Raw genomic sequence first — 21241 nt, 5'->3', positions numbered from 1 at the left:
GGCCGCACGCTGCTCAGTGGGGTTCCTCAGTCCACCGACCAGCCTCCTTTCCCGTCCAAGTTCCAAACGGGCTACGAAGCAGAAGAGCCTGAATTCCAGACTGAGCTTTAGTACTGAGACAGCTGGACGGGGGAACGTGGCCCCGACCAGAGGCCAGAGGGGACAGAGCCACCCGCTCCCAGGCCCCAGGCCCCAGGCCACCAGGAGGAGTGAGGAAGGGAGGGAGAGGGGGTGAGATGGACATACTGCGCAGGTCCCGCGGGACACGGTGTCACCCACCAGGTTCAGCCCAGCAGATGGCACTGGCTGGACGTCACCCCCACTCTCTTGGAGGCACAACGAGGCTAAGCAGTGTCCCCTAGTTCTCCCCAAGCTGCAGCCCAAGGGACCTTCGCATCCGATCACAGGCTCCATCGCCTTTAGGACTAAGGCCTTGAGTTTTCCTGAGAGCCGTCCCGGATCTGAGAGGCGCCAACTCTTGAGTGTCACAAAGTCCTTGCCAACCCTTGTCCCAGCAAAGAAGGCAGAGGGCCCAGTGTCCCCGTGTTACCACCCTTGTGGATGCAAGAACCACTCCCAACTTGTCCAAACTTTCAGCCATGGTTTTTTTTTTCTTTTTAATCTTCACCCAAGGAGTGAGAATATTTTCTCGATTGATTTTTAGAGTGAGTGGAAGGGAGGGGAGAGGGGGCAGAGAGAGACATCCATGTGATAGAGACACATCAATTGGTTGCCTCCCACATGTGCCCCAACCGGCGGGGGCGGGGGGAGGGCCAGGCAGGCAGAGATCAGACCTGCAACCCAGGTACATGCCCTTGACTGGAAATCAAACCTGAGACCTTCTGGTGTGCAGGCCAATGATCTAACCACTAAGCATGCTAGCCAGGGCCAGCCCTGGCTTTTTAACCCTCTTACTGATGCCCCAAATGTGCTGAGCCACCAGGTCTCAGGGCGAGGGCAGCTTAGGACCCACCCCACCAACTAACCCCCTGCTTCACCAGCCTGGAGCCAGTGCCACTCAGCACCATGTGCCCGAACTTCTGTGCCTCCTGTTCATTCTCAGCCTGGAAGAAACTGGCTCGGCACACTGGTTCCCACCTGGTGGCCTCCCATGGCAGTCTGCAGGTCGTGTCCTGGTGTGGCCTCCGGTATGGGGCTCATGGGGTCACGTGTTTCATTCATCTGAAAACTCTGCCTCCATAATTTGCATAGGTAGAGCTACAGAACTGACGCAGAAGTGGATGGTCTGGTTCCCCAACCAAAACGCCACTCAGAGCCCCCCTCCAGCCCTGCAGCCCCCATTCTGACCTTCACTTATATTATTTAGAATAGGCCAAGGACATAACCAACAACCCTCAAACGAGGAATGGCTTCATACAATAGAAATCTATTTCCCACCCATCAAGTTCAATCAACTGGGCAGGTGAGGGTGCTCTGCTCCACACAGTCATTCAGGGATTCAGGGACCCACTCTCTGGAAGCTCTGCCGTCTTCATCATGGGCTTCTAACGTTGCCTCCTGCATTGACACCGGCAGGCAGATGGAGAAGGGAGAGGGAAGGTGTTCTTGTGAGTAGAGCGTCTTGTGGGAGGTTTTAGTGGACCAGGAAGTTGTGACTCTCTCCCCTGCCCACATGCCATTGGCCAGAACTCAATATCACAGTCCCATCTAAGAGCCAGGGAAGATGGGAAATGTAGTTTAGCCCAGGGGGAAAGGAAAACAGTTTGGGGGAACAGCAGTCTGGGCTCCCTGGTCTATGTCTTTCTGTATCTCCTTCTTGCCGCCCTACCCCCAAGTCGTTCTGGGAGTGCCTCCTTGACACTGATGCCTTTGTCTGGGATTGGTCCACCTCTGCGGCCTCAGCCCCTCCTTCAGCTCCAATGTGAGGTCTGGCCTCTTCTCGGCTCCAGATGCCCATCTGTAAAATGGGTCTGTGCTACCTTCTTCCTAGGTTGGAGGAGCAGGCTTGAGCTCCTGCCTTGACCCAAACAAGAACCACAAAGTCACAGGACACCGTGACCCAAGCAGCAGTGGCAGGGACCTTAGGAATCATCTCATTCAACATTCTCATCATAGAAGAAGAATCAGCCCAAAAAGGAAATGACTGGGGTGGGGGGTAGGGGTGGTGTGAGGAGGGGGGGGGGAGGGGGTTGGGGGAAGAGGAATAGGAGGAGAAATAAAAGGAAGGAAGGAAATTTATAACAACCATGGAAGGGAGATTCCACTGGCCCAGTGGTTCTCAAGAAGGGGCAGTTTTGCTCTCCAGGGGACATTCATCCATGTCTGGAGACATTTTTGATTGTCACAGCCTGGAAGGCGGGTGCTACTGGCATCTACCGAGTGGAGGACAAGTGTGCGGCTAATGCATGGGACAGCCCTCACCCCCACCCCCAAGAATGATCGGGTCCCAAATGTCCGGCTGAGAAACCGTGCACGAGTCTGATTTTACAGTGAGGGAAACTGAGGCACGGAAGGGTGCAGTCACTTGTGCACGACCACACAGCGGCTTCTTGGTGCTCGCACCGAGGCTGTGGGCATATTAGGAAATCTCACTTACTCACTCACCGCATTTCCTTTCCCTGCAACACATTCCAGTTTCTGCCTCTTTTGAGCCAACAGCTTTGGAAACAGAAGTTGTGGGTTGAAAAAGGAAATGGGAAAACAGCCACCTGTCCTGGGTTGGGGCTTGGGGGTGCCTTTGCCCCTGGGTTTGGGGACCAAATACGGATGGAATTGAAGCGGGCAGCTGGAGGAACCTGGCCCAGCCTAACACCGGACTCGGTGGCCTCCTGCCCCGCTCACCCGCCTCCCCCCTCCCCCGAGGCTGCAATGAGTGGACAGTGAGGTGGCCGAGAGCCAGAAAGACAGGGGTCATATCCTCCAGTCACCCGCGGGCAGCCCTGGGCGAGTCGCCCAGCCTCTCTCAGAGCCCGCGGTCAAATGCGGAAGGTTACAATTCCCTCCCAGGGTTGTTGGGAGATGAGTTCAGCTTTAACGTAAACAAGGAAACAGGAGCCTGGCCTTAGAGTGAGCTTCCAGAGGTGTTGTTGACTGAGAAGTTTGCCAACACTGATTGTTCTAGAGGAGTGCTCTGAGAGCCAGGCCCAGCTGCCCAGGTACTGTGCAGTGCTCCCCACTTCCCTGGAGAGGGGTCCTCCCCCAGCTGCTTCCCTGGCTGATGCCCATTCATTTCTGCCCTCAGTGGTCCCCAGCTCTGGATTGGTGGTCAGCGCAGCCACATGGCTGCAGCTGTCTTTGCAAGCCCTGCAAACTCCAAACCCCACTGGGGTGTTCCCGGTCCCACACAGGTGATCCAGGCTGCAAAACGAAGTCCCAAATGCTCTTAGATGCCCTGGGAGCAGGACTGCATGGGGAGGTTGTCCCGTTCTGGGTCCCTAGTGTGGAGCTCACAGAGAGGAGAGACCTGGGGGAGGGGAATAATATGGAAGGGGAGGGGAGGCCTCCCTGCACTGGTTCCTGATATGAGGGGCAGGGGAGGGAAGAGGGGAGGAAGAGTTGCTCAGGGACCCTGGACTCCAGAGGAGGAGATGGGCAGATACACTTGAAACAGGTATTTTTAAACCTGCAGTGTCCAGGTTTAAAAGCCGGTGCAACCTCAGAAACAGAAGTTTGTGTCAGAGGAGGTTACGAACTCATGTCCTTAGACATTTTGCAGGAGCGGAGAATGGTGGGGGTGCTGATACCTCCAAACCATTACTCCTCCACCCTCCTGGGGAAAAGCTTTCTCCGAGGGCCTAAACCTGTTTTCATCACTGTCATCTCCCCAACTCTTTCTTGGCCACTTCCTTCACCTTCATCAGAGACTTTGCCTCTGGCTCAAAGCTTTCCTCTGTACCCCAAGTCCTACCACCATCAAACTGAGCCACACCCATGTCAGTAGGGCCAACCACACCAATTCCCTGGCCTCATAGCTCTCCTGTCTTCTCAACTCCATTGGCCACCTCACCTCCTTGCCTCCACTGACTATCTGAGCTCACCTCCTTTGGCCATCTGGTCTTCTCATCTTCAGTGACCTTCATCTCCAACCTGGATCTTGCCATCACCCCCCTGTCTGTCCCCTCCTATAATCTTCAGAGACGTCATCCTCCTCTCAGACCACAGCTTCCAATGTTCCCAATTCCTTCATTCCTGACCATCACTACACCTGTTTTCCAGCCTCATCAAGCCCTTCAGGGCCTGGACCTCCCTATTTTCTCCCAATATATTGACCCTTCCTGACAGCAGGGCCATCCTAACCAGCCCAGAATGGCAAGTCATCATCTAAACCCACCCTTGCCGAGGCCCTCAGGTCCCTCAGCCCCTTCTCCTTCTCGCTTTTTCCTCCCGGAAGAGCCCCAGCTCTCTTTCAATCTCACTTTCCATCTTCTCCATCCCTGCACCTGAGCTACAGGCGATGCCAGAGAAGATCAAGCAAGTTGTACATCAATGTCTGTGGTAGGCAGAATAGCAGTTCCCAAAATGCCCAAGTTCTAATCCCTGGAACCTGTGAATATGTCACCTTCCATGGCCAAAGGGACTTTGCAGATGTGATTAAATTAAGGATGTTGAGAGGGGGAGATTTTCCGGGGTTGTCAATAAAACCACAAGGATTCATATAACAGAAAGGGAGGCAGGAGAGTCAGAGATGAAGATGCGATGATGGAAGCAGAGGTCAGAGTGATATGATCGCTGGCTTTGAGGATGGACATGTTCTGGGTCCCGTGGGCACCCTGTCCCAGAGGCACAGAGTGGAATTGGGGGCAGCGAGACGAATGCAACAGAGGGCCCCAGGTGAACGGTGCAGGGAGGCAGACGAAGTGGCATAAAGAGGTTGGGATCCATTGGCTGACACCCCGTTTTTTTACGGTACCTTAAGGTCACGCAGGGCCATTTCTTAGCCTCATTAAGCCTGAGCTCAAAATTCGATCAGCACATTGCCAAAGAGAGGTTATTTGCCCCCGACCCAGGCGTGCCCTGGTCCCAGCTCTGGATGAGGCCCCGCTGTGGGAGATGTTTTCCCTCAACCTAGTATGTCTGGTCCTTCTTGGGACAAATGAAAACTGGTTCATCTGGATGAGAAAAATACAGACATCGCCCGATCAGCTTAGTGTGGGGATCTACTTTGAAGACTGTAGAGAATGTCCTATCTCAGGAGGCTGCTTCCTTTGAACTTGATCACAGAGGTGACAGCGGTGCCCTCCCGGGGTGTCCCTCAGTGCCTGGAGGCAAATCAGCCACTGGTCCAAGCTGTCCCAGGGCTGCCCTGGCTGCCATGTCTTATGTCCCCGTGGCCTTGAGTCACAGAGAAACGTCCTTTGGATCATCTGGTGGAGTGAATTATTTGAGTTTCTGTCTCCTTCTTTCAGTCCATCTGTTCATCCTTCCATCCATCAGTCATTAAACAGACATTTATGAAGATCCCAACCTGGGCTCAGATTGGGTGGGTTCTCTGAGGGACCCAGAATGAGTACATAATACAGTCTTGCCATCTCTACCCTCCAGAAGCTTATGGCCCATTAGAGAAAGCTGATCCATCTGCAGTTTATAAATAATAATAACAACAGCCATCTTGGATTGGATGCCGACTGTACTAGTCAGCTCGGGCTCAAGACCATACCCTGGATGACCTTAACAACCAAAATTTATTTTCTCACAGCTCTGGGGGCTGGAAGTCCTAGATCAGCATGGTTGGGTGCTAGGAAGAGTCTTCTTCCTGGCTTTCTCCTCCTCACATGGCAGAGAAAAAGAGACAGCAAGCTTGCTGGTGTTCCTTCTTAAGGGCACTAATCCCATCATGAGGGCCCCACCCTCATGGCCTCATCTAAACCTAATTACCCCCCAAAGCCCCATCTCCAAATACCATTACACTGGGGAATTCATAAGCTTCAACATATGAATTGGGGGGAGGGGGCATTATTCAGTCCATGGCACCCACCCTGAGCAAAGCTGGTAAATGCATTATCTCTAATTATACAGCAGCTCCCAGTCAGCGCCACTGCCCTCATTTTATAACTGAGGGGAGGGCAGCTCAGAGAGGTTGATGACTGGCTGGAAGCCACACAGCTGGACACCAGTAGGGCAGGGATCTGACCCTGAGGTTGCCGACTCCAGTGGGAACAGGTTGGTTCCCACTCCCTAAGGAGCTGTCTTTCCTGATGCCTGGACAGCGTAGGACCATGCGGAGCAAGCATGTCAAACTCAAAGGCATGCTTACACGGGCCAAGTAAACGAGGTTTAAGTTTACGTGGGCCGCAAAAGAACAAAAGCTTCAATTCTCATAGAAACGTGGGTTTATTTTGAAAAGTATAGTATAAAAAAAAAAAAGAACAAGAACAATGATAAAATTAATGTTTTCTTCCTGACATTTGGCATCTCTTCTCTGCTACTGTCTTTCCTACTTCAGGGGAAATCTTGTTCGGAGTGAATACTTTCAAAACTGACCCAAGGTGAATGTCAGTAATTCTGGATCTGACAGGAGACATATTTCCTTTCATAATTGTAAATAACTGCTCACACCGTTATATTGGCTGGGCCGCAAAAATATTCGTTGTGGGCTGTATGCCGCCTGCGGGCCGCGAGTTTGACATGCTTGATGTGGAGGATGCTGACGGTATCCAGCCCCAGCTCCCAGCAAATGCCGGCATCCACAGGGCCCCCTTCTTGGCCCAATAAGGCCCTGGAGCGGAGGGTTTAGGGGGGCGGGGAGGGGGGGCGAGCAGGAAGCCTGGCAGTGGGAGGTTCTATTTAAAGGACCTTTATTGAACGGGAAGAAGAATAGACTTGCCTACAGTCCCTGGTGCTGCCAGCCTCCATCTTTAACGCATTTGCTGGCTGGGTTGGCGGACTCAGGACCCTGCTGGGCACAGACCTGCCCCCTCACCGAGGGAAGGTGTGAAAATTAGCTCAGCAGAGCGCCTGGGATATGGTAAGCTCTTACTGAGGACCCGCTCTTGTTACGGCCATCACTGTGATCAGTGGTCTGTGAGTCCAAGGCCGGGCCTCGCGTGTTTCTCCGCACACAGACCATCTTTCCGTTAAGCACGGTCACCCTGAGGCCAGGATCTCGAAGCTCAAAGCCCTGCCCAGCTCAGGGGTCTACTCCTGGCCGTGCATCAGCCTCAGCTACACCCAGAGCGAGCCACCTGGTGACCTGAGGAAGAGGAGACAGACCCCAGGAGGTGTGTCGGGGCCTGGAGATCGGCTGGGGGGGGGGGGGCGGGGGGGCGGCAGGCAGGCCTCTCAGAAGCTGGCCCCAAACTTTCACAAGTTCTCTGCTATATCCACCCACCATTAGCCTCTTAGTGGTCACCTGTAAATCAGCTTACTTCTGCTCTTTTTGACGTACAGAGAGTTGTTTTGTGAATATAAACATAACTGGAAAACCTGTATCCCCTGCCATTCATAGAGGTCATACTAAACCATTACAGCAAAAACAGCCGATGCTCGATCCTCTGAGGGCCTTTCTTCGACGTGTGAGGATCAGGACGGTGTTACAGATGCCTCAGACGGTTGTTTTTTGTTTTTCTTCTGGGCCCAGCTGGGAGGATGGGAGAATTGAAGAGAAAACAACGTTCCCACGCTGGGCAGAGTCGGGTCTCTGCTGGCCCAGGAGCCACTTTCGCTCCCTGTAGCTTGGGGATGTCGTGGGGCTTAGGGCTCAAGCTCTTGCTGGGTCGTGGGATCCAGAAGCCCCGGGCAGGGGAGCCCCACGCTGTCTCTAGGCATGACCCTGGGTCCCCCCAGTCTTCCAGGACAAGGACCCACTCGCCCCACTCTGGTAACAGAGCTGCCCAGTGTGAGAACGGAAGGTTGAGCCCCCTGAGCCACAGGGTCTCCGCCCTTGCCCAGCAGTGACCTTCAGCTGCACGGTGTCCCTCGTCCTCGCGCATGTCAGGCATCCCGAGCAGGTGCTCCGACAGGTCTCCAGTCACCAGCTAGAGCCTCCCCCCACCCCTCCCTGGGGTATTTCTGGCTCCAAGAGGGTAAGAAAGCCCTGAAACCTGAGACGAAGTCATCCTCGGTGACGGTGACGCGCCTGTGCATGTGCATTAATAGAAGCCTCCCTCAGGCCCCTGTCACGTGTGGGCAGCTGCTCAGCCCTGTCAAGTGGCCCTCAGCCCCAAGGCCAGCCCCCTCTGGCTCGGCCAGCACACTAAACTTAGCCTCGCCCCTCTGCACCATAATTGCCGCCACCACCCCAGCCCGGCCGCCACCTGCCCGGGGAGACACTGCCACCCGACCCTGCCCAGAGCACCCACTCCTTCGCGACCACCATGTCCCAGACCAGAACGCTGAAGGTCCGCCTGACGCTCTTCTGCATCCTGGCGGGCATCGTGCTGGCCACAGTGGCCGTGGTGACCGACCACTGGGCTGTGCTGAGCCCCCAGGTGGAGCACCACAGCGCCGTCTGCGAGGCAGCCCACTTCGGCCTCTGGCGGATTTGCACCAAGAGTATCATCGTGAGCGGCAGCAAGGACAAGAGCTGCGGACCCATCACCCTGCCTGGGGGTAACGTACCCACGCTGTCCCCCATCCCTGCCTCCTGTCCTTGTTTGTTCCTTCCGGAAAAGTGGCTCAGAACAGCCCTCTGTGCCCGGAGAGAGGGGGTCTGAATTGCATGAGGCTGTGCACCACAGCGAGGGGAGCTCCCTGTACAGAACCCCGGGGTCGGGATGACTAGTCTCCCTGCAGCCATACAGCCCTCTGCGACCCTAGTAAATACAGTACAAGCTCAGGAAAGAGCCCGCTCTAATCACACATTACCCGTGACGCCCAACATGACAATTGGCGGGGCGGTAGGGAGACAAAGCCCATCACAGCCTCTGCTTCCTCCCCTGGTGCTTGGGCTCAGCAACGCAGTCCCTTCCCGTGCTGACAAATGCCACTCCGAGGCGGCACGGACCAGGCTGAGCGCGGCATCCCACTTGGCGTTCAGAACTATTCTGTTGTCGGACCGGGTGTTCATTGAAACCCCCCCTTCCAGGGAGCCAAGGCCAAGTCCCCCAAAACCTTGCAGTCTGGGGGGGAGGACAGAGGAGCCCAAACCTTGTTTCTCCCTCTCCCCTCTTTCTTCTTCCTTCCCCGCCCGCTGGCTCCCGCCTTGCTCTTTCCCACTGGACACTCGGAAGATTCATAAATACCCAGCTGTCTTGGAAACACCGAGTCCCCAGGCTGAGGGCTTTAAATGGCATGAGCATGTGCTTCACGGGTATCACATGGCCCCGATGCCCATGCCCCTCGGCCACTGCTGAGCACGCCCGTAAACAGATGCATCATCCAGCCAACTCCCCTGGGCTGGGCTGGGCAGGGCAGGGCAGGGCAGGGCAGCTTCTCCAGACACGCACTGGGATGGCCCTGCCCACCTGTGCGGGGAGGCATCTGCCTTTTAAAGTCTGGTGAGTTCGCAGAGCAGAGGAGCAGGGCGGCGAGCTGAGTCTATACAAGGGAGAGACAGGCTGGCAACAGGGGGCTGAGCCAGCCACTGGGGACCAGCAGGCACAGCTTGGCCTTGAACCTGGTCAGTCTATCTCAGGGCCTTCTCACTCTGATCCCGAGTGAATCATACTTGTGAGCACAGCCTTACCCCCAACAGGCTGCTGCTGGGTGTTCTTGACTTCCTCCCTCTCCTTTCTTGCACGTGAACATCTTTTCCTTCCCCCGACCCTGCCTGTGCATTACAGGACCACTTTCCTGGAGGGATGGACAGAGTTCATACATGTTCCTTTTTTTTTATATCCTCACCCAAGGATATTTTTTCATTGATTTTTAGAGAGAGTGGAAGAGAGAGGGAAAGAGAGAGAAATATCGATGTGAGAGAAACACATCGGTTGGTTGCCACCTGCACACGCCCCAACCAGGGCCCGAGCCGAGGAGGAGCCTGCAACCGAGGTACGTGCCCTTGACCGGAATCAAACCCAGGACCCTTTGGTCCTCAGGACCACGCTCTATCCATTGAGCCAAACCGGCTAGGGCATACAATGTCCTTATGTATTATTAATAACAGTAATAATAAGAACTGCAAACACAAATAGAGGACTACCTGCCAGACATTGTCTTAAGTGTTTTACATATTAACTTTGGATGACATCAGAAAAAAAAAAAATGACAGAGTAAGACCTCCAAAAATCCTCCTCTCCATAAAAACAATGTGAACATTGGCGAAAATGATCAGAATAAACTTTTTCAGAACTCTGGAAATGTATACTGCTTAGTGGAGTGCTTCACGCTCCGCTAAGCACAGAGCCCCTCGGTACATACTGGGAGATATATTCGTTCCAGTAATTTCAGGAAATCTCTGTGAGCTGACCACCAAACTACCTGAGCAGAGGTTTCAGTGGCCACACATGACAAAGAATATAGACTTTACAAAATTAATTCAGAAAGTCACTAAATAAACAACAATAACAAACAGAAATAGGAACAATCCTTGGGTAAGGTTAGAATCTGATTTCTAGAGTTGCTACATTATATTGTTTAAATTTTCCAGTTTTAAATTTAAATTTTAAAAAGTTTCAAGACATGCAAAGAACTAAAAATGCATGGCCTATACAATAGTAATGTCAATAATAGATTCTTAAGGAAGCCCAGATACTGGACTTACTAGACCAAGACTTTAAGTCACCTGTTTTAGATATATTCAAGAAATTAGAAGAAACCACTGGCCTTCCTCGTGTGCTAAGAATGATGTCTCATGAAGTAGAGAATAAAGATAAAAATTATTTTTAAAGGGTCTAATAGAAATTCTAGAGTTGAGAAGTACAATAACTGAAATGAAAAAATTCACCAGAGGAGTTCAATAGCAGAGCTGAGCAGGTAGAGGAACAAATCCATGACATTAAAGATAGGTCAACTGAGATTAGCTAGTCTGAGAAACAGACAGGAGAAATAATGAAGAAAAATGAACAGAGCCTGTGGGATAGAATGAAATGTATCAATATACACCTAAGGGTACTCCCAGAAGAAGGAGAGAGAGAGGAGCAGGAAGTCCATATGAAAAATAATGGTCAACATTTTTCCAAATCTGATGGAAAACATTCATCTAGAAACCCATGAAGCTTAATGAACTCCAAGTAGGATAGATCAAAATCTGGACACATCATAATCAAAAGGTAGATAAGTTGAAAAATAAAGACAGACTCTTGTGAGAGCAACAAGTGACTCATCACATACAAGAAATTCTAACTAAGAAAAACAGCTACTTTTCCTCCTAAAACCATGAAGGCCAGAGGCAGTGGAATGACATATATATTAACTCATCTAATTCTCACAAAATCCTCTATGGGGTCCATACTGTTATCATCATCCCATCTTACAGATAAGGAAAACAAGGCACAGAGAAGTTGAATAATTTGACCGAATTCACACAATTACCATGGCAGGACGCTGGGCAAGTCTTGAGCGACAGTGGCAGAGGCCTGGCTTGATTGGCCCTAACTGAGCATCTTGTTGCTGCCGGAAGTGTCCGGACTGAGCACTGGGTCTGACATACCCCACCCGTGCTGGGGCCATCAGGGCCCACAGAGGAGCCTGTGGTCGGTCTCCAGTGGGCAGCCATGGGGCCCCGAGCAGATGCCCCTCCCAGGCCTTCCTCATGTGCTAAGTCCAAGAGAGGGGACAGAGTTGGCCTGTCTGTCCTCAAGCCCTAAGTTCAGCCACGTGAGAGAGAAGCTGAGACTTCCAGATGTCCTCAGTGGGAGCCCTGCCCACTGGGTGCCCCTCGCCATGTGTGAGAGCATATAATTGGGGAGGGGAGGGACAGGAACACTGCCCCTGGGCCACTGAGGGGAAAATCCCCCCACCTCCCAGAATCCACAGGCTGGCTTCCCAGACATGCTGTCCCCCCCGGGTCTGAGCTAAGAAAGCTTTTGAGCAAGTGCCTAGTGGCAGCAGCGGTTTGTCCAGAATGGGGCCTGGTGTCTATCTCCTGGGGTTGACAACCCGAACACGCCCTGCGCGAGAGTAGCCTCGGCACCCCAGAACCGACCATAGCTGGGCCTTCATCCCATGCCCCCTCCCCCCGCCCCGCCCTCTCCCTGCTCCAAACGCCTTTAACTGGAGGATGGCGAGTAGTCACAGAAGCAGCTGGCTGTGAAATACACTTGAATTCAATCAATTCTTTTCAGAGGGTTTTCAATGACGCCTGAAATTGGCCCTTATAGAATGAAACAGAATGTTCCTTTGTCCAGAGAGAGGCCTGTGGTGACTTAGGACACAGCACAGCCATTTTGAAGCAGTGACTGGAGACAATCTATAGCGAACAATCTAACAAGTATGAGAGGGCTGCATTATGTTCTAAAACAGCCCCGGAAGCTGTGAGAGACAAAAGAGCAGCTCGACTCTGACATCACCACTTACCGGTGTCAGACACCCCAGGTAACTCAGATAAAAAGGAAAGCGATTTAAATATAGAAGCTCAAAGAGAGGGCGGTTTACCTCTCAGAACATTCACTGCTGCTCACTACGCCAGGCTCGGTCTCCAAGGGCCATTTCCTTCCTCCACCGTGGGAGCAGCGGTGACCCTGAGGTGGGGGAGGAGGGGGGAGTGGGAGGCCACAGGCTTCGGGGGCAATGAGAGGATTTGGGCCAGATAGAAGGAAGCCTGCACCCACATGAAGGCAGCACCTCGGGCGCGTCTCCGTCCGTGGCCTTGTGAAAATGCAGAGACAGCCTGGCCTGTTTGGCTCAATGAATAAAGCTTCCGCCCACGGACTGAAGGGTCCCAGGTTCAATTCTGGTCAAGGGCCTGCTCCTTGGTTGCAGGCTCAATCTGGTCAGGACATGTGCAGGAGGCAGCAATAGACGTGTCTCTCTCACACATTGATGTTTCTCTCTGTCTCCCCGCTCCCGCCCACTCTCTCCAAAAAACAAAAAAAAAGGAAAAATATCCTCCAGTGAGGACTCACAGAAAAAAAGAAAATGCAAAGACAACCTGAAGGTCAAGAAATGATTGCAAAACCAGAGGCTCTAAACAATCAATAAAGAAAAAGCAATCAATAAAGGGCCTCACACAAGTAAAAAGCAACTTGATTAAGTTTTCTTAAAGAAACAAGATAGTATAAAATAACCCAGTCATCGACTTCCTAAATCAAGAGTAAATAATATTAACCTGTATTCAATATGCAATAGGACTATCCTTTCATTTGATAGTATGTCTAGTTACAGGAGAGATGAAAAGGAAAAACAGAAGAGAAATTATACCTGAAATTATACTTAACATCGGCACGAATTTCTTTGTTCTGAGACCTTCCTCTGCTCCCCCATCAAAGAACATCCTACTGTCCGCAGGTCTTCTTCCGCTTTCCTGATAGTTACCAGGGAGACCGAGCAGCCGGCCGGGGAAGGGCTGGGCTGGGCTGCCTCTGCAGCCACGGGTGTCGAGGGTCCGATGAAACAACCTGCTGGTCACATTCGGCCCTTGAATGGATCCTCTAGCCCTCACCCAAGTCCCTCCAGGTGGCCCACTCCAAAGAGCACTTTGCGGGGCATTTGAAGGGGCCTGGCGCAGGGCTTCCCAATGTGGCTGATTATCAGAATCTCCTGGGAAGCTTTTGAAAAGCCAGTGAGTGAGGGTGGGCCTGGTGCTGAGAAACACAGCTCTAGACTTCGGTGGGATCCAGGGTTTCTTAACCTCAGCGCTACTGGCACTCTGGGGCTGGAGAACTCTATGATGCAAGAGGCTGTTCTGTGCAGAGGGATGTGTAGCAGCATCCCGGCCTCTACCCACTAGATGCCACTAGCAGCCCTGCCCAGTTGTAACAGCAAAAATGTCTCCAGACATTGCCCAAGGTCCCTGGCAGATATAATCGGACGAACCACTGTGTAGCCTTTTGTTGACCATGTATCCTGTCCCCCCTGACAAATGACTTGAGCCCTGGGCCTCAGTTACCCCATCTGCCTAATGGGCTCAGTCCCCAAGTGCTGTCTGTACCTTTGACTCAATCAGCCTTGGCTCCCCGAGGGTCTCCCAGCCTCTTATGCAACCCCCTTAACCTGGTGGCATTTTGGTGTCAGGGTCAGAGAAAGGTATTTGTCTCAGCCCCGGGTGAGGGTTTGGGGAGAAGACACCAGCCCAGAGGTCCCTTCCGCCCACCCTGGTGGGATCACACCACCCTCTCTCAGCCGAGCCTCTGCCTCAGCTACGGGCCCTTTTCCCTCACCTCACAGGCTGTCTCCTCCTTTGCAGAGAAAAACTGTTCCTACTTCCGGCATTTCAACCCAGGCGAGAGCTCAGAGATCTTTGAATTCACCACTCAGAAAGGTGAGCCCAGGGCGTCAAGCCGGGAGGGCGGGGAGAAGTGACTGCGGTCACACCGCTGAGGCAGGAAATCATCTGGCGCAAAAACCCGACTTCCCTGCGCCTGGTGAGAAGAGCCCTGCCACCCTCGGTGTGTCCCAGCCTCCGTCCGTGGGGCTGGGGCAATGGAACAAGCGCTCACCATCCCTGGGACGGGTTTCCGGCTGGCGGGTCAGAGTCTGTGGGGAACTGATCCCCTCCCACGCCATAGATCACACCCCAAGAATCAGGAGGGCAGGGGGTGGGGGGAGACGCATCAGAGTCCAGGAGCCCCGAGCACATGTACCCTGGGATCTTCTAGGAGCCATGGAGCTCACATGCACCCCTCTGTCATGGGTACAGACCCACACCTGCACGTATACAAATGGCAGCACACGGTGTGGGCTTGCACACACACAGGCACACACACGTGCGCACACACTCACTCTGGTAGATCCTTATATGCCAGTGCAACACTGAAACACACACTCTGGCAAATCTTACACCTGTCACACACACACACACACACACACAATGCAAATCTTACACCTGTCTCATACACATACACACACACACCATGCAAATCTTACACCTGTCACACACACACACACCATGCAAATCTTACACCTGTCACACACACACACACACACCCCACACAAACCTTACATCTGTCTCACACACACACACACAACACAAAAATCTTACACCACACACACCATGCAAAGCTTACACCTGTCACACACACACACACACACCCCACACAAACCTTACATCTGTCTCACACACACACACACAACACAAAAATCTTACACCACACACACACACACCATGCAAAGCTTACACCTGTCACACACACACCATGCAAAGCTTACACTTGTCACACACACCACACACATACACACACACCACGCAAAGCTTACACCTGACACACACACACACACACACACACACACATGCCCATCCTCTGTAACAAGCCACCTTCCAGAGGCTGCTGTCAGTCCAGGACAGACCACCCTCCACCGAGTGCCTGCTGCTTTCTGCCCTGTCACTCAGGAAGTTTCTGCTCCGGAAAGGCCTCCAGCCACGTGCCTCCTGCCCCTTCCCAGTCCTCTGCCCGGTGGGGAGGTTGGGGGAGGGGTTGCAGTTTCGTGCAACCGGGAGTTAGAATTGAGTCTCTACTCGTGTGCGACTTGAGCGAGTGATTTCTTCTCTCGGGGCCTCAGTCTCCCCACATGTGCAATGGGAGTCATAACCCATGGTGGTGTCACTCACCTGGTTGGCGGCACAGCCAGCGGTGACCCGAGGCCAGGACGAGGCCACTGCTGAGGTGCCCGTCGGCCCCTGTGTGTGTTGCAGAGTACAGCATCTCGGCCGCCGCCATCGCCATCTTCAGCCTCGTCTTCATCATCATGGGGACCATCTGCGTGCTCCTGTCCTTCACCAAGAAGCGGGACTACCTGCTGAGGCCGGCATCCATGTTCTACGCCTTTGCAGGTAGAGGGGGGTCACTTGCCTGTGAGCCCGGGCTGGGGGCGCGATGTCCGGGGTGAGGGCTGCTGCCACCCCATCCTCCCTCCAACCTTGAGATGTAGGTCTGGGGAAATTCCCGGCTCCACGCAGGAGCAGATTCGGTCAGGACTCACCAACGCTCAGTGGGTCTGGGAGATGTTGGCAATTTGTCCATTTAATCCACAAGCACTGAGAGCAATGCCCGTCACTAACACATTTTAAATTAATCCAAACAAATACTAACACAAGAAGGAAAGAAACGCAGTTACCCTGAGGTTGAGCGAGTCATGCGCTAGGCAGGCAGACGGGTCACGTTGCAGGTCCCCACGTGCACCTCCAGCCTCGAGACAGTCTCCCCCACGGCCAGGTCTCCCCCTTGTCCCTGCGGAAGCCCCAGCCGACGGTGGGCACAGGCCGGGTGGGGCCCTGAGCGTCCCCGCTCTGCCCTCAGGTCTCTGCATCTTCGTCTCGGTGGAGGTCCTGCGGCAGTCGGTGAAGCGCATGATCGACAGCGAGGACACGGTCTGGATCGAGTACTATTACTCCTGGTCCTTCGCCTGCGCCTGCTCCGCCTTCGTCCTCCTCTTCCTGGGCGGCCTGGCCCTGCTGCTCTTCTCCCTGCCTCGCATGCCCCAGAACCCCTGGGAGTCCTGCATGGACTCGGAGCCTGAGCACTAGCCCTCCTGGGGTCCCAGCGATTCTCAGGGCTTTCCCCCCAGGAAGCCCAGCCCAGAACATTCTAGAAAGGAGGCGGGAGCATCACATCTCTCCTGTTCCCACCTGACCCACACTGCTGCTGTGGCTTCCCCTCCCCTGGCGCCTCTCTGGGCTGCGACAGGCGCCTGGGGAGTCCAGCAAGTGGACACGATCCAGACCTGCCCTCGGTGGGAAGGAGGCGGGCCCAGCAGGTGCACAGGTGTCTGCAAAGGCCCGACCTCCCGCTGGAGCTCGTAGTCGCCCCCACGGCGCCAGCTGTCTGAGAGGCTGGCTGCCGTTGTCCTGTGAGCCTGATCAGGGACGCCCTGTGCTCATTACCAGCTCGGGGCGTCCTCCGGGGCAAGCAGCCAGCCCCTCGGTCCTTGGCGACAAGACACACTGTGTTTGGTGAGCTGACCCCGACCTCGCCTTCTCTGAGGCCGGAGAAGCATCTTTAACTGGGTATTTTCTGACTGTGGTTTGAAATAAAAGTTCTTTGAAAACTTGCTTTTTCCTGTGTCTTGCGTAGAAAACGCGAGGATCCCTGACTGCAGCTCAGGGGCCGCAGGGACCCTGGCGGAGAAGGGAAAGGGGTCTCTGGGACGCACGTGGGGACACGTGGGGAGAGGGGTCCTGTTTACCGAGACTTACCGTTCTGAATTCCAGCGTGCATCTCGGGGCCCTGGGGTTTTCTCTGGCAGAAACCAGAGACCATCCAACTAGGCAAGGGTGTTAAAAATAGGAGGGCTTATTTCCAGAGCGCTGGCCTGCCAGGCGTCCAAGTGCTAACACAGCAGTCAAGCCGCACAGCCACAAGTGTCTGATTGCCGATGCTGGGTTGTCGTTGCAGAGAACATGAGGAAGCGGGGCTTAGCAGTTAGACATGGAGGGCGCCGCGGAGGGCCGTGACTCACACACTTCCACCTCCCAGAGCCCCGCTGTCCTCGCCCAGCCCGCCCAGCCCGCAGGAGCCGGCCCAGGGAGGACAGGGAGCAGGGCGGGCGGGCGGGGGGCTCTGTGAGTCCCAGAAGAGGAAGATTGCAAAAAGCTGAGAGGAGGGCTGGTCCACGTGAAACCCATCTGGGTTTGCTGACTGGCACTCATCAAAGTGAGCTCCTCCCCTGCCGCGGACCAGGAGACAGGCCCCATTTTCAGGGGTTTTCTCAGGTGGGCACTGAAGGGGGGCTGGGGTCATCCTACGGGTGCGGCCCTGAGCTGTTGGGAACAATGTCAGTGTCTGCTCAAGTCTTTACACAGCGGAATCGAGAGGAAGGCTCAGCAGAGCCTGGCTCGGGTCTGGTCAAGGAGGGCGTCGGTCAGAACACAGCCCCCCCTTCCGTGGCTGATTGCCGGCCAGGACGGCAGCAAGGGGCAGGTGAAACACAGGCCGGCTGGGGCCTTCATCACACCCTACTTCACTGCTTTCCCTGCCAGTGTGACTTGTCCCATTTCGATCCAATGTTTCATTTACACACTCATTTCTAATTCATATCCTGCCCGCTTGCACAAAAGATCCGAAGTGGGGACCAGGTATAAATAAAGCCATGAGGTGGAACATTCCCATTAAACCCAGGACTGGTGTTCGGCCGGGTGCCGCTGCCCATGGCCTTTCGAGCCCTCATTCCCCGTCTCACTCAAGCGCAGCCGCCGAGGCCTTAATTAATCCCCACACAAGGCATCGATCCTGCGGGTGAAGCAAGTTCATTAAGGTAATTGCCGTTTCCAGGGGCGATACTGTCTTCTCCTTTTGCTCCTGACAAGAATGTCTGGCCTCAATGTGAGAGAGCCAACCTTCTGGAAATGCTTGTTGATCTGGGATTAGACTTTGCCTCTCTATTCACCCACAGTGCGGTCCTGCTAACCCCCCAGAGAAATGGAGGACCGGGGGTTTGTCACCACAACTTAGAGTCCTGGGCTGGAGGAGTTCAAAACCGATTTCCAAGTCGCTGATTTAACGGCGAACACGCCTCCCGCCCCCAGCCCGCCAGGGGTTTCAAACAAGGTCTTCCGGTGACCAAGGGGGTGTTTTAAAGCACGAAGGAGCTTAATAAAACCAGGGATGCAGCTTTACCTGGAAACGCCCAAGAGGCAGGGAGGAGACCATGTATATAACCTGCCTAACGGGGAGGAAAATGAGAAAAGGGAAAGGCCACAAGCCAAGACCGGCCCAGCCTGGGACAGAGGCAGCCAGGGAAGCGGCGACAAATGAGAAAGCGGCCAGGCCACCGCCCGCAGCCGTTGTTCTGGAGAGATGATGGGTGTGGCTGAAGCTGAGAGGGACGCTCTGGGGCCACGGCCGAGGGCCACCGTTATGCCGGTTTCACAGAAGTGAAGTTTACAGAGGACACTGAGAGAGCCTCTCCTCCTCCTGTCTTCAAATGGTTAGACCAGCCGTGGGCAAACTACGGCCCGCGGGCTGGATCCGGCCCGTTTGAAATGAATAAAACTAAAAAAAAAAAAAAGACCGTACCCATTTATGTAATGATGTTTACTTTGAATTTATATTAGTTCACACAAACACTCCATCCATGCTTTTGTTCCGGCCCTCCGGTCCAGTTTAAGAACCCATTGTGGCCCTCGAGTGAAAAAGTTTGCCCACCCCTGGGTTAGACGATGTCTCCAGACCAGAAAGGGCCACCTGGGAAGTGTGCTAAGACCCCGCTCCATCCTGAGCCTGGGGAGCCCCCTCTGGCCTCTGTGCACACAACAGACTTCAACTTATTCCAGCATCACTCGCTTCATACGTTACAGGCACCGAAAGGACCTCCACGGAGTTCAACCTTCGTGCTGGAACTTTCTTTGAAGGAGACCTTCCAACCACATTTCTCCAGCCCTTTCTCTGCATACATTTCAACTTCCTGCCTGTGTTTCAGGGGTCAGGAGTTTTGTTCTGTATTCGTCTCTGTGAAATTCAGGCCTGGGCCCATCTGCGCAGATAACATGGTACAAGCAAATACCCCTCTGTTTATCTTTCTGAATCACAGCGTTTGCTCATATTGTTCAACCGAAAGAAAATAAACCAGGGCCAGATTTAGATATCAAATGGCATCTGCCTTTTATAAATTCCTTTTTCAAATGTTTGTGTGCTTCTGCATGCCACAATTGCTCTAACAAATGGATTTTACAAGAAGCTACCATAAATGTATTTACGAGAGTAAAGAAGTAAAACATGTATTTCATGTATTATCTAGGTAGGCCTTACATTTTTGGGTTCTAACATAACACTGTGGGTCTTTTCTGAACAAGGATTTTTGTGGCTTAGATTTTGGGAAACCACTGACAATCCTCTGATCAGATGACCTTCGAGGTCCCTTCCAGCTACTTTCCATGAAGCAGATTTTGGTCAAAACTTATAAGAGTTCAAGAAAGAAGGCGCTCCTTGGAATACATTTATCTTGCTTACCTGACGAGGGCCAAGGAAGGCTTTTGAGGAAGGAAGTGACAGATCCAGATACAGGAACAGAGAGGTGCAGGTGAGATGGGTCTAAAGGGCAGAGGTCACGGGCAGAGACAGAAGCTAGAAAGTACTGGGGAAGTAAGCGTCCCTTTTTCCCGACCTCCACCCTTGCCTTTCATCTGTCAACTGACAAGTGTCTTGAAATAATTCTCTGCATCTCCTGTCACCACTGCTCTTGAGGGACCATTATTCTGTCCACCCCACTGAGTGACAACACCGAGTCCTAGGCATGTCCTAAACGAGGACATAACTGGGAGGTTAAAGTCGGCAGTGTGCGGGCCGGCTAAATCGCCATCTCAGACGGTGATTAAAGAAAATTGGATTTATTTAAAGAAATGGGGGATGGGGAAGTCCAAAGGGAAGGGCTCCGCAGCACTGCGCCAAAGAGTACCGGATCCATGATGGCAGCAAAAATACACTTAGGACAGTGAAACCAGGAAGGGCATAGGAGAAGCCACAGGAGAGCCTCGGCAGGGCTGCTCTGGCTCATTGAGAAGTCAGGGAAAAGGGAGCCTTGGAGACAGGTTCCGGGGGTGAGCCCAGAATGAGCTGCCGCTGCCCATTGCTTCAATGGTTGCAAGTCTCGTGGGGTCCCTTAGAGGTTAGGGGATAGGTGCCTGTGGGGAAGGAGAGGGGACAGGGAATGGCAGGGGCATGCTCCTTGGAGAGAGAGTGCAACTGAGTCTTCTGTTTTGAGCATATTTCTCTCTCTCTCTTGCAGGTGGCAATCTTAGGGAGGTCTCAGGGGAGGGTCTCAATAGAATATTCATCAGCTTCCCAGGTGTGCGCTTTCAGGGTCACGGTCTCCACTGATGGGCTGGCGCCTGGACAGAGGGTCATTAGTCAGTGCAGCTGGTCCTGAGGCAGCACGGCTCACTTGCCTGGTTCTGCTGCTTTTCTGGGCCTGGAGCTGAAATACAACGGAGGCCTAGATGTTATCTTTAGGGAGAAGACGTCAGGGGTCTAAACCGCATGACCAGGGATAGGCAAGATCCGGGGTCCAAGCCACAGGACCAGGGATATGCCAGGGAGGACAGGTTCCCCTGGGGGAGAGGCTCCTGTTTTCCCTTGCCAGGCACCCAGGGCTTTCTGCCCTGGGAGTTTCTGTCTCTGGCCCATCGTCCTTGCTCTGCTCATGTCTGTATAACGATAACGAGGAATAATACCTTACGGTCCTGTCCTTCAGGAACTTAGCGTTCCATGGCAGATGGTTTAAAAATAAGTTGTAAGAGCCATGAGGGCGGGCGGGTTCCTCGGAAACACAAAGGGGCCTGTGGTCTGCCCCTCTCCGAACCTGCTGAAGTCCT

The 21241-nt window shown here is 53.6% G+C and overlaps 1 protein-coding gene across 1 annotated transcript; it reads left to right on the top strand.

The window, feature by feature from the left end:
* Positions 1-8273: 8273 nt before the first annotated feature.
* Positions 8274-16982, top strand: CACNG1 (calcium voltage-gated channel auxiliary subunit gamma 1; the record flags this gene model as incomplete). Its single annotated transcript, XM_081108854.1, has 4 exons — positions 8274-8508; positions 14183-14257; positions 15629-15766; positions 16233-16982. 4 exons carry the CDS (start codon positions 8274-8276, stop codon positions 16457-16459), a joined length of 675 nt encoding a protein of 224 aa, XP_080964980.1. The 3' UTR covers positions 16460-16982.
* Between the last annotated feature and the right edge of the window lie 4259 nt (positions 16983-21241).

The sequence above is a fragment of the Myotis nattereri genome (genome assembly GCF_964212035.1).
Source record: "Myotis nattereri genome assembly, chromosome: 16".
Taxonomy (NCBI): domain Eukaryota; kingdom Metazoa; phylum Chordata; class Mammalia; order Chiroptera; family Vespertilionidae; genus Myotis; species Myotis nattereri.
The sequence above is the reverse complement of the archived record's forward strand: the minus strand, read 5'-3'. Positions and strand labels throughout refer to the sequence as shown.